We start from the raw sequence: 19,346 nt of genomic DNA, 5'->3' as shown, positions 1-19,346 counted from the left end.
GCGCAACTTTTTGGAATAAAAGTGACCACAAGATTTGTTTCTAACAAATAAATAAAGAACTTAATCTAAAAAAAAAAAAAAAAACATAGTCAAATAACTGTGTTATCATTATGAGAAACAAAAGCATAATTAAAGTGACGTAATATTACAACAAAAGGTAACGGTGAGTGAAAATTTGTGTAAGCATACCAAACTGTTCTCACCTGTCAGTGATTAGACCGAAGAAGAAGAAGAAGAAGACGAAGAAGAAAAAGAAGGAAGAAGAAGAAGAAGAAGAAGAAGAAGAAGAAGAAGAAGAAGAAGAAGAAGAAGAAGAAGAAGAAGAAGAAGAAGAAGAAGAAGAAGAAGAAGAAGAAGAAGAAGAAGAAGAAGAAGAAATTTTCACCTGGTATTGGGAGACGATGAGACATCCCCCACAGCTGGGGGCGCTGTCGCTCAACAAGTGGTCATGAATGACACAATGAAGTAGATACTTGTGTTTACATGCAGCAGTATGTCATGTCTATGAAACGAAATTCAAATCTTGATGAAATGAAATCATCATATTTGTAAACTGAAGTCAACGCCAACACAACGGACAGAGGCCCAGCATTATTAGGTGAGATACCATGCGAATGTATAATTTAGCTTAGCTAACGTTAGCTGGCTGCTGTTGCATGCCGGAAGTGTTCAGGAAGCCTAACAACATGGGGATGAAATTGCCAAATCAGTACGAAAACACACTCAGCGTCATGGTTTAAGTGGTCCCGTAATTAAATACTGATATATTTTGCATTTGACATTTATACACGTTGCTCGGTCTATGATTCGGGGAGTATGATGGTGAAGTTGTTGGAGCACCTACCATCATTTTAAAGGATGAATCAATCCCTGGTGTTCTGATGTTTGACTGACAGGAAACATTCCTTTTAAGATTCATGTAGTTTTATTTTATTCACCCTTTTTAAAAAAAAAAATTCTGCCCCCCCATTATCCTTCAGGAAGAAGCTACAAACTAGTGTGTTTTTTAATGTTTTAAAAATTAAGCAATTTAATTATCTCATATTATTGTAATTAATCAATATTTAAGCAACTCAAAATTATGTTGAAACATTTCAAATATCAACCAAGTAATCAAATGTGTGTTCCAGAGATGTATGATATCTGATTTTTTTTTTTTTCTGATATCTGATTCAATTTTTTTCAGGATTTGGTCAACTGAAGATATTTTCTGATGTTGATATCATAATCGCCATAACAGCAAGGGTTTATGATATTAACATTTTGTTCATGCTTCAAAAAAAAACATTGCGAAAATAAGGAATTAAAATATATGATTTCAAAAAATTTTGGAAAAGCCATAAATTAATGATGAGCAAAGAAGAGACATGCAAACCTGAGCGCATACATATATATATATGCCATCTTGAAACACCAGTTTATTTTTAAATGATCGACATTGTCAGATAACCATGATATGCTGATATAATCGTGTCTCCCTAGTGTTTACATGTCTCACTCATTTTGTTTGAGGTGCATCTTAGTGCACTGATTTGGCCTGATGACAACTAAGTCAAAGACCCTGCTGGCCCCCCTACCATGGACAGAGATCTTTATGTACTGGGGACTCTCTTTTGGCTCTCATCTGTATTCTTTTTATGAGCTACACAGATTCTCCAAAGGTATGGTAGACGAAGAAATGTCAGCACGTCAAATGAAGTGATGGGAGAAGATGCTCTGGAATAATTCTGCCATTTAATGTTTTGTTCCCCAGACCACGAGGCAGGATTACACAGACAGTTTCACCTTGAAAAAGGCCTTCTTCGTGGTTTTAAAAGAGTAAGTAGTTTTGATCAGTAGTTGTTGATTTTTTTAATTCCTCAGTTGACACATTTCTGCCTCCAGAGCTCCTTTTCAACAGACATTTTCAAACGTGTCTTGAAGGACAATGTTATAGTCTCATATTTTTGTCAGGATCTCTCAGATTTTGAGTGGAGTTTCTGGACTGAATGGGCTAAAAAGTCTCTATTGTGGACTCTGGCTGGGCATGGTGTGATATCCAGATTGACCTGCATCTTTTATCCCAAGGTGAGAATCAGCTGCAACTCTATATGCAGGATTGCTATGAGGTGAGAAAAGTTTTGATCCACTGCATTTTCCCCCTCCAGCTTAGGGTACTGGCGCTCTCCATATATGGATTCTTAGCAGCCAGCAGTTTGTTGGGGATTAAAGGTGTTGGTGTGCTGCTCCTACATTTGGGCTTGGTTTTCTTAGTGGCTAAACTACGAAAGCCGACTCTGTCATGGGCCTGTAACCTGTTTCTGCTCTGCACCCTTCACATCCAACCGCTTCAAGAGATCCAGGTAGGTTGTATCAGACATGTAAAATTAATTTTTCAAGTTATAAGTAAAATACGCATTGCCACAGTTTATATTGTTTAATTTTATATTTGATTATATCCAAAATTGATGCCAAAGTATTTTACTTGGTTTGCTTGGTCAGGACTTTGAATCCAATCTGATTCCAGCCATCCATCCATTTTCTACAACTTATCCTGTTAAGGGTCACGGGGGTGGAGCCTATCCCAGCAGCCCTTGAGCAAGAGTCAGGGTTCCCCCTGGACAGGTCACCAGTCCATCACAGGGCCAAAACATACAGACAGACAACCATTCACACTCACAGTCACACCTACAGTCAATTTAGAGTATCAATCATCCTCGTCCCCTCTTGATGTCTTTGGACTGTGGGAGGAAGCCGGAGTACCAGAGAGAACCCACGCAGGCACAGGGAGAACATGCAGACTCCACACAGAAAGATCCCGTGCTGGAGCTGGGACTTGAACCCTCAACCTTCTTGCTGTGACACAACAGTGCTGACCACTGCACCACTGTGCCGCCCCGTATCTGATTCCCGTAGTTCCTTTTCAATAAAATTCTTCAGAAATAGATGTTCAGTTCCTTTAAATGAACACAAGAGGGCACAATATGCCCACAGCCACAGAGCTCCATTCATCTGTGTGTCTATAATAAGGCAGCATCTCAGCGAAGTTATTGAAACCATATTTATCAAACATTTCATTTCTTGAACGTGAGGCAAATCTGCTTATATGCAATTATAAAACTTCTGAACTGCGAGTGAAGGTGATGGGGTTCAAGCCAACAGAAAACCTCCAATGAGTCTTGATATGCTTTGATTCTCCGAAAGTTGGCATAATTATGTGATAATTCTATGATGTTAAATGGTCATCCAAATGATGTTGATTACTAAAAGAATAACTGTCCTTCCCGCTGAATCCCACAGAGGAGCTGGTATGCGGCCGAGGAGGAGTACTATCTGCTGCTCTACAGTGTTGCTGTCTGCGGTCTTCGCTTCATTAGCTTCAGCCTGGAAAATTGCTGGTGCCCTTTAAACCACTGTGGCGTCATGCAGCTCTGCTGGTTGTTTTCATACACATTCTATCATCCATTTTTCTACAATGGACCCATTATCATGTACAAAGACTACATCAGTCAGGTAAGAGAGCCAAGAAAGCTCTCCTCCACAACTGTCATCTAATGTAAAGCTGCATCCTGTTCTTTGGCTGGGAGGAGGTGGAGGCTAATTGCTACTCTGAAGATCAAGTGATACCATGTCAACTTTTCAAAGACTCACATAAATTTTTCATTTTTGCAGAATCGTAGGAACATTTTTTTCTGGACTCATCCTTGAATAGATAGATCTTTCAATGCAATTATAGCTGTCGTACTTTTGTTCCTAAAGATTTACCGGCGACCTTTAACCACACGGTTCCTCTCACTGCAGATGCAGAAACCAGCTGGCGATGGCGGCAGGGATGAATCTGTTTTCCGTTACTTGGTGCTCAGATCAGCACGGATCATACTGTGGTGGTGCACTGCAGAATACATGATCCATGTCATGTACATGCACTGCATCCAGTCTAATGAGACTTACCTAGAAATTCTACCTCCGTGGGCCTTGGGTGAGTCTCTCTATGTACCTTTTGGCTTCTGTGTGCTTTTATGAATCACTGCCACCTCAGACACCACATTTGACTTGTTTGACAAAAGAATGAAGAACGGGTAAACTCCCAGAATCACTGGATCCAGAAGTCCTGATAAGAAACGCCGATGGGAGCCGAGTGACCGTCTTTCTTTTTTGACTTCCGTAATCTAGAGATCACAGGATAATAATTGGGTTATCTCAAGGAAACACAAGTCTTGAGTTAAGGTAATTAATCAATTATTTTGAGACAACTGCCTTTTTCTCTGCCTTTTGTTTTCCTTGAGATAAGATAAATTCACTTTGACCTTTACGATGTTTTCGGCTTGGCTGTGCAGCAAGAAATGAGATTCAGTGGATTTTGGAACTGATCTGGAACCCGATCTGGATCTGATGATGTCATATTGCCAGTGCCACATCCAAAAAATGTAATGCTCCTCAAATTTGGAAGTCACATTTTTAGCTTTATTGTCGATTTGTTGATACTTGGAGTCATTTTGCGACCTTTTCTTTCAAAAAATTAGTTTTACATATTTACACATATTTAGGTTTTAATTAGATCACATTTTGCAGCCTGTATCTCTGTGTCTGTGCTGTATCTTTGATTAGAACTGTTGAGAATCTCTGTTGGCTAATGATATCATGCATATACACACATAAAGATCAGCATAGTTACATTACTTATTCATGATTGCAGCAAATGACCTTCTGTTCTTTGAACTGATCTTTGTTCTCTTGGATTTTAGAACCACTAAGGCTGTGTCTCCTTTTTAATGTGTGCTGCTGATAGCAGTATTACCAAGTTAAAACATGGGCTCATAGTCTTAGCTGTAAATGGTAGAGCTACAAAAATAACATCACATAAATATAACAAGTTTTAGCTTGAACACCTTCTCCTCCATTGTGACAGGCGGTCTGGCTCTGGCCCTTGTCCAGTTCTTCTATGTGAAGTATTTGGTCCTGTTTGGCTTGCCATCCATGCTGGCTACGCTGGATAATCTAGCTCCCCCGAGTCTTCCCCGTTGCGTCAGCATCATGTACAGTTTCTCGGGGATGTGGAGGTAAGATCACGTGCAGGAACCAAGTCTTTAACACCTCTGATCTTTAGTAAACGCAGGTATATCAGCATTCCTAAACACTTCTGCAGCAGTAATAGCTACAGTAGCATCCCTCAGATCCTTGAACAACGGCTACATTTGATGTCAAGTGCGTTGAGTGCTCACTGCACTCTTGCAATCAGATTTAGATTGGCCACAATGAATTGTCTCGTCTTCAGCCATTACTGGCAATCAGAACAATAGGTCACCTCCACACCAGCAGCATTACTCTATATTCATCCCTCAGACTCGCGCTGCAGTGGTTACCTGTCTGGGACTGATCCTGCATTTGGAGGCCAAATCTTTCCTCTTTGTCAGGTAGAACTTGAGCCTGTAACGCGCACTCCGTTAAACTTGGCCGTAATTCCCCCAAAATTTGTATCTAAACTTTTCCTTCTCAACAGCGAAGAAAACCTTGTTTCATTTTGATTTTCTAAAGAAAAGGTAGATTATTTCCCTCCCATGTCTTGACACTGACTGATTAGTTTTCTAACAGCTATTGGAGCTTATCACTAAAAAAACAAACAGTACTTTGATAGTTATATGTGATGTAGCAAATTCATTTTTCTTTTGATTAAGATGACATATGTTCAGTGTTTTCACTCAAATTCTTTCAGGTTCAGTGTCTTTTAAAATGTGCACAACAGCAGCAATCCTTGAGTCAGGATTAGATCAATGTAAACGATATAAATAACGCAATTCAATTATTTCAGTCACGCATTTCTCATTAAACATTTGGATAAAAAGACAATGAAATATCAATGATGTTTTTTTTTTGTTTAAAAAAAAAAAAGAAAAATCACATCAGGAGCCGTGCTGGGGTTATACTGAAGGGGTCGCCATCGCTTCAGTTAAGCAACACCTGCTGTGTGTTGATGAAGCGCCTTAATCAGCAAGACGACCATATAAGCAGATCAAGTCCAAGTCTCCAGGGCTTGGGTGAACGTTTCAGAAAAACCTGCTGGAAATTAGAGCCAAGCACTTGTTTCTTTAACAGCCTCCTCCAGCATGCACAGTTAGACATATAAAAGTATTTCTTGCTGATATGCTGCATCACATAGAATAATGTGATATATTTTACATATGTATACCTCCAAAAAACCCAGATGCAGTATACTGTATGAATGTTACTTCATGGTATTACTGTTCACGAGGGGTAAACTGATGGTTTAATATTTTGCGAGCGAAGATGATGCTTTTTTAATTAAAGTAGAGCACATGAGATGAGGTGGACGGCTACATGTTCACGTCTGCAGTAAAACAGCTATAGACAAGATGGACCAATGTGCTGACCACTCCAATCCCCTGTGTGTGTGTGTGTGTGTGTGTGTGTGTGTGTGTGTGTGTGTGTGTGTGTGTGTGTGTGCGTGTGTGCGTGTGTGTGCGTGTGTGTGTGTCTGTGTGTATGTGCTGAGTTGGCCAGTCTTGACAACAACATTGATGGAATGCATAAAGCTGTCTGCAAGACATCATTGACAAAACTGCTTCGGTTTATAGGCAGCGCCGGAGGGAAGAATAAAACCTTAACAAAACATCTCTTTTAATCTTGTTAATGAAAAACAGCTTGCACACAAACACGCATGTAGCATGTATACTTCTCATGATGCCTGGGACTCAGGTGTTTCTTACTCAGGTCCATATTAATATGTAAATGTGACTCAAATATCCTTCTTTCCCCTCTTAGGCATTTTGATAAAGGCTTGTATCGATGGCTCATCAGGTAAGAGACACTTCATGAACTGTGGACGGATTCAAATGTGAATGCTGCTTCAATTTCTCCAAAATAAAATAATAGTTTTTCTATATCTATTTTAATCCCTTTTTCTACTCGTCTGTGTATTTGTTTAGCCACATGTCACCTTTTTAGCTCTACTCGAGCTTATTTATTGCACTTCTACGTGGCTAATTAAACTTCTCACAGCGGAAACTGCATTCTAAATATGCTGCCCTTCTACAGCCGCTCGCCTGCACGTTTCCCCATAATAGACGAGGGAACTGTTGCATTTGCATGTAGGCTTTCTCATGATTATGAGGTTGCATGTTGCTAGTGAGCAGTGCGTCGGTTTTGTTACAGTTCCTGAACCCTGGAGAAATGCCTCCTTGTTTAATATGTGCATATAGAATCGGAGCATTCTGTATTTGTTCACTTGTACTTTTGGACAATGCAGATTATTAGTTTATCTACTTTTAATGATGCACACTTGACTGAATGCAGCCTTTTGGGGGTTTATGGTGTGCTTGGTAGATGCAGGTTGCTATATTAAGGAAACACTACACGGTTGTCAGACAGCACACTGCGATGTACCGTGAAAATGTTCCCTTGCCTCGGTTAGTGTTTGCTAATTAGTGTTTTCCCTCTGTTGTCTGTCATGTATGACCGTGTATATGTACTGATATAAAAAAAGAAAGCAGAAGAAAAACCTGAATCACAGCTTATCAGACTGTTAAATCGCCCCCAATTAATTTGCGAAAGATCTCAAAATTTAAATTGCAAATGAAAGTTTCCATTTTAATCCGTGTCCACTGGAAATTGTTTTCGCCTGCTTAATGGAATCGCTTGCAATTATCCTACCGCAGATGCAAAACAACCTCCATGGCACAATGGCCCCCGATGTTCCTCCTTGTGAAATTGCTTTTAAAGAGGTTTTAATGTAGTTGTGAAATTTAGTTGAAATGATCTGAAGAGCACTGGCTGCATGTGTAGGTGTGAAATGATGTGCTCCGCATGACTCACTGACACCGCGTCTCCCTGGGCAGCTAAGTGGCTCATTCTTCACCATTCCATTACGCGTCGCCTGCCTGCCTCCCTGCCTGCCTGTGTGCCACTCTGCCTCAGGTTCCATACAATTATCAAGCCAACAAAAGAGCTCTTAACAGTTATTTGATTGAGATGTTTCAGCTGTAGTATGTATGAAAAAGAGCATCAATCCTGAGATGGATGAATCCCAACATGAAGAGGAGGGGGCAAAGGTCAAGTTGGGTGCGCAACTACATTTAACCCTAAGTTTTTAAGTAATGCAGGCCAGCATCTATAAAGCCACTTGTTGTTGTGGAATCTCCTTCAAGCGGTCAAACGGTGCAAAACCCAGGTATTAATGCTTAAATAGACCAACAGGCAGCAACTATATTTAGGTATTCTGCTGGCACTTGCTCTCTCCATCTTGTTTTTTTTTTTCGTCCTCCAGTATGGCAGAGCTGACCACTCTATTTAAGGCTCAGAAAATTCTGGCTCATCTTTCAGGAGCATTGATTAGCCACAGGGTAGCTGAGATAATTAGTTCCCGGCTCGGCAACACTCGACAGAGTGGGATGTTTGTGTCTTTGCTGTGAAGGAGTGATGTGGCAAGTTGCGATACGGGCCCACCTCTGGGAGGCTCTCACAATATCTCAGGCACTTTTTGCCACATGCATCACATTGGTTACTGTTTACTGAGGATATTATTCACAGAAGAGGGGAGGGATGAGCAGTTAATAGCATTTTATTTTCTATTACAATTTTGACTACCTGCGATTACGGAAACAAAATAACCGTGTTAAAACGATAATGGTGCCTTTGTTTTGTGAACGGAATGGCTGAATGAGAGCCTTTAGTCAACAAGCAAAACAGCGTTCATGAATTGTCCTTACACACCGCAGGACGTTTTTGCCTTCGGTGCAGTCTGGCTATCTATAACTCCTTGCTTCTGGCATCTATTGAGCAGTTCTTGTGGCTGGCAATCACCCAGCCTGTCAATAACTTTAGTGTTACAAGAGGTGCACAGTAAATGTCAGCGGCAGGGAGTTACATGCAAACCATCAGGCTTTGTTCCCTGCCTGTAGGACTAAAGTGAGGGTTAAACAAAGTCCCAAAGTGTTTATGAATATCGTGGATGAGGGCCGATCAGTCTGATGAGGAGCAACAAAGTGTCTTTGTTTTTTTACTTGTCTTAGCAGTACTGCTCTTCCCTCCTGTATTGCTACTCTGGACTGGTTAGACTGGTGATGCGTTACTCTGCTCATTAGATCCCTGTCGCTTTTCTCTGCAAAATCACCTTCTGCTTGAATGACAGTTCAAAGTATAAAAATAATCCTTGAATATTCATGCATGTCAGGACAAAGCTTTTTTCTTAGAAGTTGACCGTTTTTTTTTTCTGGCTTGGAACAAAACCTGTGTCTCCGAATCTTTTGAATGTTTGATTATTATTCTTAGTGGCCTGTGACGCAGACGATTGAAGAAGTGATGTCATCCAGTAAGACCCTCGTTACATGAGTAACAGGTTACTGAATTATGAACTGCGGTGCCTCAATCCACCACTTGTTACTGTAATGTGATGACAGTAATCAGTTGCTCCGATCACTGGAGGAGTGCTGTGGCAGATATTCTCTTTGGCTCTAACCGGAACGTGAACATCAAATCTTACCTGCAAACAACACACGCACCCAGCTGAGGTGATGCAAACACCCACGAATGAAGTTAAATCTGTGTCGGGGTCTTTGATGTGAGTCATAGAATTAGAACTTTAGGATCACGAATCCAGTTGCAGCTTTTATAATAGTTTGGTGGAAATGATATTTCCCGGAGCGCCTCTGTCGCTGCTCCAGACGTCAGAACGCCGTGTGTTTGGTTAAAAATCAATGAGCACAGCAGGACATCTCCTCTGACTTGACGTACTCGTGCCATTTTAACATCTCTCGCTTTTATATCTGCATAAATTACATCTAGGTCATGTCTGGGAGCGCAACGAAGTTATTAAATGGTCTTTTTTGTTCTACAGTTCGTATTTTACCATTTGCTTTAGCACACACACACAAAAAAACACTACAGGTTTTTCTCTTAGGGTTTCACAACATTTCTTAAATTCTGACTGCAATCAAAGTCTTTTTTTTTTAAATCTCATATCACTTCACCTCATGCTCCAGATACATCTATGTGCCTCTGGGAGGGTCTCGCCATGGTGTTCTCCACAAAATGTTATCGACCAGCTTGGCGTTCGGATTCGTCTGTCTTTGGCACGGCGGCCATGACTACTTACAATGCTGGGCCTTCATGAACTGGCTGGGAGTTCTGGTGGAAAATGGAGTGAAGGCTTTCTTCGGTTTATCTTTCATTCGCTCTGTTCTTGTAAGTTTGAAATCTCTCCCTTGATTGTGTTAATTAAAATGCTCGTGATCAAATCTGTCACTAGAAAGAAAGAGGTCATGTAATCTGATCTAATAAGCTACAGTAGGTAGAGCCGGGGATGACAGTGCTTAGATCCTGTCACATCTCATTGGCATGTACAGCTGAACCAATTTGAAGGGGAGTAAAGGGAGTGTGTGCCACCACTTTAGCACCAGGTATCAGGATATTCTCGCCTCTGTGGCCTTGGGAGAAGGTTTATGTTCTTAAAATAGTAAGTAAGGTTAAGACAGTTTATTCGTGTTTCACAGATTTACAATCACAATCTTCCATGGTTCAACAGCGGTTTATTTATTTACTGATTTCCCAGGAGCAGCATTTCTCTGCGGCAATGAAGAGGCGTTGCTTTGCCCTTCTCTCCTCGTTCTCCACCGCCATGCTCATCCTCTCTAATCTGGTGTTCCTCGGGGGGCTGCACGTTGGCAGGATCTTCTGGAAGCGGGTCTTCATTCAAGGTAAATTTGCTTTCTCAAACAATAGGATTTGTGTCCCTTTTATTTTTGGAGGGATTGTTTCAGCTGGCATGTCTGAATTTGCTCTCCAGTGATGGGTTTCAGTCCTGTGGTCCTTTAATTTGACAGATTACATGTTTTGGTATTGTAGGATACAATCCATCTACCTCCAGTTAGTAAAATGATTGGAAATGCTGCTGTTCGATACATGTATATATTTGTCAGTATCTGAAGTAGAAGCTGGGTAAATATTTTGTCATTTATGCATCTGCATGTCTCCCAAATAGAGCAACATCTGCCTGCTGGCTGTGCCAGGCCCTCTACTGATCCCCGTCTATTTTGCGGTTCATTTCCTACCTAAAGCAAGATGGCAGTAGATCTCAAAACCTGTCGACACACGATAAGCTGCACCCCGAGACCTGGGCTTAATACTGATACATCATCATACCATTTATTGTGTTTATTGAAAGTACAATACACACTTTTTCTGTGAATGCAAGTGACAGTTCTCCATAAAGAATTGAGGAATTTTCACTCTCGTATGGGCTGCATTTGCTCTCCAGGAACTGCTGAGGGGAATATCTGTCTCCTTAGCCACTAAACGCTCTTCTATTTGCTCGTTACCAAGTTTGTCTGCGGGCCATTTGGTGCTGGGCAGGGAGTTTACAGTCTGTTCCAGTCTTTTTAGCTGCTGTGGGAAATGAGGTTGATGAGCAGTGAGAGCGAGAGAACCAAAATAGCAAAGGCTGGAAAACCAGAACAATGAGGTGAGAGATGAAAACACATCTAACCTGGTTTGTCACTACAAGCGTCCGTTCTCAGTGACTAAACCTTGAGGGGACCAGATTTTAATATCTCCGGACGCTCAGACAGGGAGGCTGAAAGTTCACATAGTTTGCACTTTCATTGGTGAGGTGAGTGAAAGGTAGCGCGATTCATCACTCTGCAGGACAACAAAGGCTAAAGTGGGTGAGAGGTGACTCAGCCAGTCACCCCCGGGCAGCCTTTAACTGGAGCATCTCCACCAGCTCTTTTTATTTCAATTCTTAGTCATCCGTTGTGATATGAACGCAACAAACATAGAAATTAAACTCAAGGTGCACTGAGAGAGCACACACCCTCCGCCACGTGGATACAAAGTATGAATTTGATGAAAAAAATGTTGAGAAATTGTCTCTCTAGCAGGCAAAAATAAGCTCTGAATCTCGCTCCATTTTTGTGGCGGTTTCCCACACTTTGAGTGAACATTCCATGATTTAAATAATTATTTGAAGATTTATTTATACTTGCTTTAGACACAAGATATCTACATGACTTGAAATGTCTTCAAAAAATGTACTTTCCTTAAAGCCATGACTTTAGCTCAGTCTTAGTAAGACCTTGAACCTTTTTTTCGGTGTTTGTGGAGTTTCACTCTGGACCAGCAGCTAACCGAGGAATTCAGGACCAACTTGAACCAATCAATAATTCAACATCGGTTCATCCATCTGACCGCTTCTTCTCCACTTATACAGTTTGTGGTCATTTAATTAATTATATCTCGATGAATTATTGATGTTTACATCTGGGAGAAATGTGAAAAAAGTGGCCCTGATATTAATTCATCATACCTCCCCCACAATTATACAGCATCATTTCACTGCCTTTGGTGGTTAAGATGCTGTAACAGGTATTCAATGACATTGCAAGTGGACTGAAAATGTATCGGTGTAGCTCCTTGCTGGGAGCCTGAGACGGTGTTGTAAAAGCACATCTGTGTTGGTGAAGGTCATAACCTGGTTACCAATTAAACTGCATTTGTGACAGTAAAAAAAAAAGAAGAAAAAAAGCGCAACCCGTGGTATCCTGGCGAGGTTCTAGCACTCCTGACCCCTTTCATACTCACAGTACGATACACTTGCTATAAATAAGTTAAGAGAAAGCTAAAAATAAGGTACTGTGTGTTTGAAAATTCTCTTTCCACTGTGAATTATTCACACACACAAAAAAAAAGAGGCAGAAACCCAACTGTGGATCTGGGTTTGCTTTTACCGTTAAAACGACTGTAGAGTCCCTAACAAGCCACCGCCAGCTGCTAACTTCAACCTTTTTAACAGAACATTAAACAGACCAATGAATAATTGTGTTCCTTTCAAGAGAACATTAATTGATATAGCAGATACGATGACGTCAAACTAATAAACCGCTGTGTGCGTGTGTGAGCGTGTGTGAGCGTGTGTGTGTGTCGGGGGGGTCTTTCTTGGATCAATACGTTTGAATGAGCTTGTCAGCATTCTTCACTGGTGCTGCAGCAGCGTATTTGCACTTTGACCTCTCAAAGGTTTCAAGCACAAAGAACAAATTTGTGTGTCGAGATGTCTTTTTGAATTTGTGTGCGCGTCACACACCAGCTTATAAAAAGGCCTCGTGCGACACTTGAATCACACACGCAGCATCCCATAATATTAATGTAAAACGAGGAAGCAATTACTGTCGCTGTAATGAAATATTCTTTATCGCTCCAAACATAAAAAGTACATTTGATGAAACCATTCGCTCATACGAGCGTTCTGTCTACTCTCTGACAGGATTTGTTTGGGAATATTTCACTTTGAGGGTATATTTGAGAATTATGTACCTGCCAAGAAAAAAGAAAAAAAAAAGAATGTCTTTGCAGGCGTCGTTGATTATTTCTGCCGGCTTTTGAGTTTTTAGGAGAAACAGTTAGATTTTTCAGTTTTCTTTTTTCAGATCTCAATAAACGTGAGAGGGTTTTTGTTTTAAAAATGTCTTTTTCTATTCTTAGTTCCCGTCGCGCTCCCTCCTCTGCAAACGGGGAGCCAGCAGCACAGCTGAGCGTGAAGCTGCCAGCGTGGATGTAAATTATTATGATTTTGACATGAATAGAAAAGAATGGACCATTGAGAAGTATTGTGGGTGCAGGTGCAGGTTACTGAGATAATCTGGAGAGAAGCCAGTCAGGGAGGGGCTGCGGACCGCTGCCCTTACCTGTTCATCCCGGTTCAGCTATAAATAGAAAAACTGAACAACCGTAATACGGCAGCTCAGTACATCAACAAATTGGCACCGTCTTTCTCTCTGGCCTTTCTCGGACAAGGCGGGTTAATTTATAAAGCACATTTCCGGCACAAAGCAATCAAAGTGCTTCACCAGTCACAAGTATACAGTAAAAGGAGCAAGGACATGGGGAGCAAAAGCATTAAAGAGAAAACCATAAAATGATTAGAGCACTTTGAGGGTACACAGCCCTGCCAAGGAGGTGACACGGATACCGTGGATACGCATCAAAAAGGTGTTCATAAATTTTCTTAACTCTCAAACATTAACAGCAGGATATTCTCCAAGTTTTCAGAGATATTGAAAAACAGGTCTTGTGAGTTACATATCCAGAGTATCATCAAAATAAATCCTGCAAGCCGAAAACCTCATTCCAACCGTATCACCTGAACTCGAGGAATTTGATCAAAATGTATCTGCGGCACGTCCGGAAAAACGACGCAAATCCCATCAATACCCGAGGATTCAGGTTGTAGAATCTAGTGTGTGATCCAGATCACATCCACAAGTTCGTGTAGTAACCAACCTAACTGTCTTTCCACCACATTTCATCTAAATCCATCCCTTTCATTTGAAGATATGCTCACAAATAAACTGACAGCTGAGGATCAACAATGAAGAAATTCAAACATGGGCAAGTAATTAGGAAATGATGAAAGAAAACAAAGCTCGATCATCTTGACTTTGGCTCCAAAAGTACGTCTCGGCTCTGTAACTCAACTCAGATCATCTCGTTCTGGCGAAATTGTGACGAAAGCAGCCTCACCAATTTAGGTTGGAACCCTGGGAACAACCGCTAGTCCTGACCCAGCCGACCTGAGAGGTCTACGGTGTTTGTTCTGGGTCAGGGGATTGGATAAGCGTTTCGGATCTAAGCCATTCAAATAATTGAGATTTGATCCTGTCAGATAATAGTAGCCAGTGTAGTAATATGAGAACTGGAGATCTTTTCTGAGCTAAAGTCTTGTTCTGGCCCTGGTAGAAGCTGAGTTTTATTAAATCAGTCAGTATTTATGTGAGGAAACTGTGCCAGGGGAACGAATCCGCAGAGAATTCAATACAAAGGTGGATTTGTTCTATAAACACCTGATCTGAATCGTTTGCTTTCCTCTTCCAGGCTGGTCAACCGTGGCTCCACCTATGCTGGCTTTCCTGTACTGCTTTGCTCAGATTGGGCTTGAGTGGAATTCCCACCCACCGTGAGTCACCTTGACTTTGCATCACAGTGCAAACGTTGGATACCAGAAAACCAGAGCGGCCTGCTGGGTACAGTGGCCAGAGTCTCTGTGGCAGACCTGGATCATAGCCATAGAACCACCAAAACCTGGCTGAGGTGAAGCTGAGTAGCTCCAAACCTGCTGTAATCCATCTGTAATCTATGACTGCAACTCACGCTTCACTCCTTCACTTACATCATCTACCCAATAAACTGAATCGCTGTGATTCTAAGAAACTTTAAAGAAATCCCCAGAATCTGTCTCGGTTATTCTGATAAGGAATTGCTCAGCGATGCAGTAATCTGGAGAAATGCTCATCTCCTATTTACAGCCGTCTGTGGCTCACCAGAAAATCACTTTGGATCCAGAGGTAGACACAGAATACTGAGGAACCCAGCGTGAACCTAATCACCGCCATTATTTTCCCTCCAGATGTAATTTGGGTGAAGTAAAGTGACTCTCATATCAGTAGATGTATCGCCGTAGATATCTGAAGGGACTTTCACTGGGTGACATCTGTTAAACGGAATGAAGAGGGAAATTGTTTTTGAGATACATAATGTGCAATTTGTTATTTAAACACATTTTGCAGATGTGGCATAAAAAAAAAAAAACCCAAAAAACAAAAACAACAACAACCCACAAAACTCCCAAACGTCAACTTTCAAATGACTCAACTGATTTACATGTTTTAAACAAATAAATGCAGATTAAAGTTACCAAAACCAACATATCGTCAGGTTTGCATGATTATTACTGTCCATCAGACAAGCTATTTTAAACTAGAGGGCACTTGGAGAGCACACAAGAAAAAGAAAAACAGTTCTGACTGAAGGGGTTTCTCAAGTGGCCGGCTCACGTGCACTAGTGTGTATATTTGAAGTGATACTTTAACCAGAAAGTGCATTTTGCCTTTTAAGTACTCGTAAAAAGTTGTACTGAGCTTGTGAACATGTTTTTTTTCCTTCTGCATCACTTCTTTGTAACCCCAGAATGCAGAAAGAGCCAGCCACATTTATTTAGCATGAAGTTAATGGTAACTGATGGCAAACAAAAAAAAAAAACCCTCTGGATGACACTTCATCCTGTGTAACCTACATCTTCTTCATCCAGCCAAATACTTTGATTTACAAAGTAACTAGTAGCACTTATAATTTGGTGCTACCATGAGAGAGCGTGGACGAACACGAGCTACTAGTACGCAAGCTAGTGAGCTGGTTCAACTGAATATGCTAGCTCTGCGCTAATGGGAGCGGAAGTGGAATTGTTAGACTTTGTTTCTTATCAAACCAAAGCATTTGTGGATAATGAGCATAAACAGAAGATTTGGACTATGTGTGTAACAGACGACACACAGCTGAAATGTCCTTTTATAGACCCTCAAGTCACCATTAGCTTCAAGCTAAAGATACGTGGCTGACAATGTCTGCATTGTAGAGTCACAAAGACATAAAGCAGCAAGAAAAAGACTTCTTCGTGGCACCTACTTGTTAGTACTTAGAGACTAAAAGCACTTTTTGGGTGAAATACCATTTTAAAACTTGCTTAATGTCAAACTAACAGTCATGATCGCGACGATTTTGTCTGCAAATAATAAAAATACTCTTGGCCCATTGTTTAAACTTCCAGAGTTTCCACTGACTCCTGTTGTCAGGATTATCTCACAGTGACACTAAGTCGGATCAGTGTGAGTGAGAAGGTCAGTAAAGAATCCTCTTAAATGAGCACAAAACTGCGAGGTTTATCTGAAGTAAGACGATCAGCGGGAGAATACACCTGCTGAGCTTGTTAGAAATCCGAGGCGGCCGAGCTGAACAGACAAGGCTGCGTTCGCCAGGCACTGCCTGAAGAGAACAACCAGGATACAATATGTATAAAATATTTATTATGAATAGTACAGTACGTCTCAGTTCATGACAAAGAGCTCTCATTGTGCTTGAAATATCGTCACATTTCTGGTCACATTACACGTGTGAACATAGAGGCAGGTGCATCTTACATAAACCATTTTAAAGAAGCAACAATAAATTAGATATCTATTACCGCTGCTTTGATCGAGCACTCAGAATACGGGCCGGCATGAAGGCACAGTGTTGCATGCTTCTCTGTAGCCATCAAACTAAATCAATGACTGAATAATATAATTTGATTACATGGTAAGAATCTTTTTCATTGGATTTATATATATATATATATATATATATATATATATATATATATATATATGTGTGTGTGTGTGTGTGTGTGTGTGTATATATATATATATATATATATTTTTTTTTTTTTTTTTTACTGCCAGGACCTCGGTTTATAAATATTACAGGACTGAATATTGCTCTCAGGGATCTTGTCTCAGAAGCGCTTTTATCTCACATTTTAGTGCCGTTATATTTATGATGGTTGTACAAAAAAACAAAAAAAAAAAGGAGGCTGTTGAGATATGCATGAGTGAAAGTCCCCTTAAAAGTGCCATCCACGTGCCTGACACAGTGCTTGCTGTTTGAGAGTGTTATTAAGTGGAGTAAAGTCTTTGAACTCCATCATGAGTATCTGTGACCACATCTGGATCATGTTGCGGGAGAAACTAATAGTCTAATTTATGAACTTAACCACTTCCTCTCCTCATGGATTGTCACTCTTCTGTGTCATTGTTGAAATGAAACAGTAGGTTATTGTGGTTAAGATTAAAATACTCCAACGTGCCTGTAACATATTAAGAATTGTTTTTAGGAATAACCTGTTGCGTTGACTAACTTTGAACGCTTTCTTGCAAAAGGAGTGTTACATCTCGAGTGACTGTAAATTGTTGCCCTTGATCAATTTTTAATACTTTTGAATTTGCAGTTAAAAAAAAAGTCTTGGGAGACATTTGTCATTATTTCTTCTCAGCCTTCTGTCACCAGTTTGGACTTAAGTTCAGGTATTCAAAGGGTTAAAACCTGTAACCTGCTTCTTCATGCATGAATTGACTGCACGACTTTTACAAGTATGCTTTTAACATCTTAAGCCCTGAAAATTGAGAACATCTAATTTAGAGGTAATTACAGTACATCACTTGATTTCATTGGAACTTCTCTCCAGAGTTTCTGTGTCAACTTCAGTGCTGAGATGAAGAAGTTCCTCGCACTCTGGTGTTATTTGTCGGTCCTGAGACAAAGAGCCACATTAACGCCGTCAGCTCTGGTTTCTGAACTCGTGTGTGAGCAGCAGTTTTATGAGCTTTATCTGGGGTATAGAAGAGTTTGGCTCGTTTGCCTTTCTGAGATTGAAATTCTTCGTAAAAATGCACCCATAAAAACCCACAAACGTCGGCCGTCTGACTTCAGACGAGAGCCCCATCTCTTTATTTATAGTGAGCTGAATTTTTGATGGAAATAAGGTCTAGAGAGCGTGTGGGAGGAAACCTCAGCGTCTTTTCCCTCCCTGCAGTGTCCCTCAAAGCTTGATAAAAGCCATGCAAAGAACATAAATTATCCATATGAATATACATATATTTTTTTACCATTTAGAATCCGCTACTTTCAAGTAGAGCACTGGAGCTCTGGTCCACGCACCAAAAAACCCAAAACTTTTATCAAAAACAAGTATGACAAGTGTTAATATATGACTGCAGGAGATCCTTTTGTTATTCCACAATCTGCATACGGTCATTAATCTGTACAACTGTAGTTTGATTGTTTAAAAAAACAACATAAATGCGACTTAACTCCATTATTCATGGATTTCAAGAGGAACGTGTTTTAGCTCATCATTCCATCAGAACATGTGAATAATTATTGCTCGATGCCAGAACTCCTGGCTTTTGTGTGTGTGTGTGTGTGTGTGTGTGTGTGTGTGTGTGTATTCATCAGGGTTCTGTGCTGAATGAAAAATAACTTCAATCACCATAAAACAGCTCTAAAGCACGATTCCTCTCTCCCGCTCCCCACCTCGCTTCCTTTTGTCATCAGCACTGACGCCTCTTTGCTGTTTTATTTCCAAAACACTCGACAGCGTTCACAGATTAACTTTGATTTATCAGTGAGATTTAAGAACAATCCTCCTTCAGTCAGACTACGCCTTTAGAAATGAGCCAAATGACATAACTACAGTTTCAGTTTGGTGTTTTACACGTTGTTGTATTTCTTTTCATTTCTGTGAATGTAATTTTTTTCACGAAATTCAACACACACCGCTAGTTCTCTTGTTTCTAAAGTGTATTTTATTTCTTTTGACTGCCTGGATTCTGATATATATTTTAAATAATGACAGAGAAATTTGTGAGAGAAAAAGGAACATTTTATGAAGTCGATGAAATTTAAAAAAAAAAAAAAAAAGGTAAAAAAGTCTGTGTTGTGCATTTCTGTGTAATCAACATATCGTATGGAGGCTGGAAACGACTTGCTTG

General features: G+C 40.5%; 1 protein-coding gene across 2 annotated transcripts; it reads left to right on the top strand.

Annotated features, from left to right (window-relative positions):
* Positions 1–366: 366 nt before the first annotated feature.
* hhat (hedgehog acyltransferase) lies at positions 367–17,161 on the top strand. Of its 2 annotated transcripts, none has more exons than XM_086179676.1 (12): positions 367–598; positions 1,524–1,661; positions 1,754–1,818; positions 1,954–2,067; positions 2,148–2,342; positions 3,280–3,492; positions 3,781–3,958; positions 4,889–5,039; positions 6,760–6,795; positions 9,975–10,176; positions 10,544–10,688; positions 14,860–17,161. In XM_086179676.1, the coding sequence occupies exons 2-12, from the start codon at positions 1,541–1,543 to the stop codon at positions 14,943–14,945; spliced, it is 1,506 nt and encodes a 501-aa protein (XP_086035802.1). In that variant the 5' UTR covers positions 367–598; positions 1,524–1,540; the 3' UTR covers positions 14,946–17,161. The 2 variants fall into 2 exon arrangements, with proteins under 2 accessions (XP_086035802.1, XP_086035800.1); XM_086179674.1 differs by having other exon boundaries at positions 1,513–1,661.
* Positions 17,162–19,346: the final 2,185 nt, after the last annotated feature.

Source organism: Aulostomus chinensis, chromosome 16, assembly GCF_037954235.1.
Source record: "Aulostomus chinensis isolate RoL2024-O1b breed Wild chromosome 16, RoL_Achi_v1.0, whole genome shotgun sequence".
NCBI classification, from domain to species: Eukaryota; Metazoa; Chordata; class Actinopteri; order Syngnathiformes; family Aulostomidae; genus Aulostomus; species Aulostomus chinensis.
This window is presented reverse-complemented; position numbering and strand designations above follow the sequence as displayed.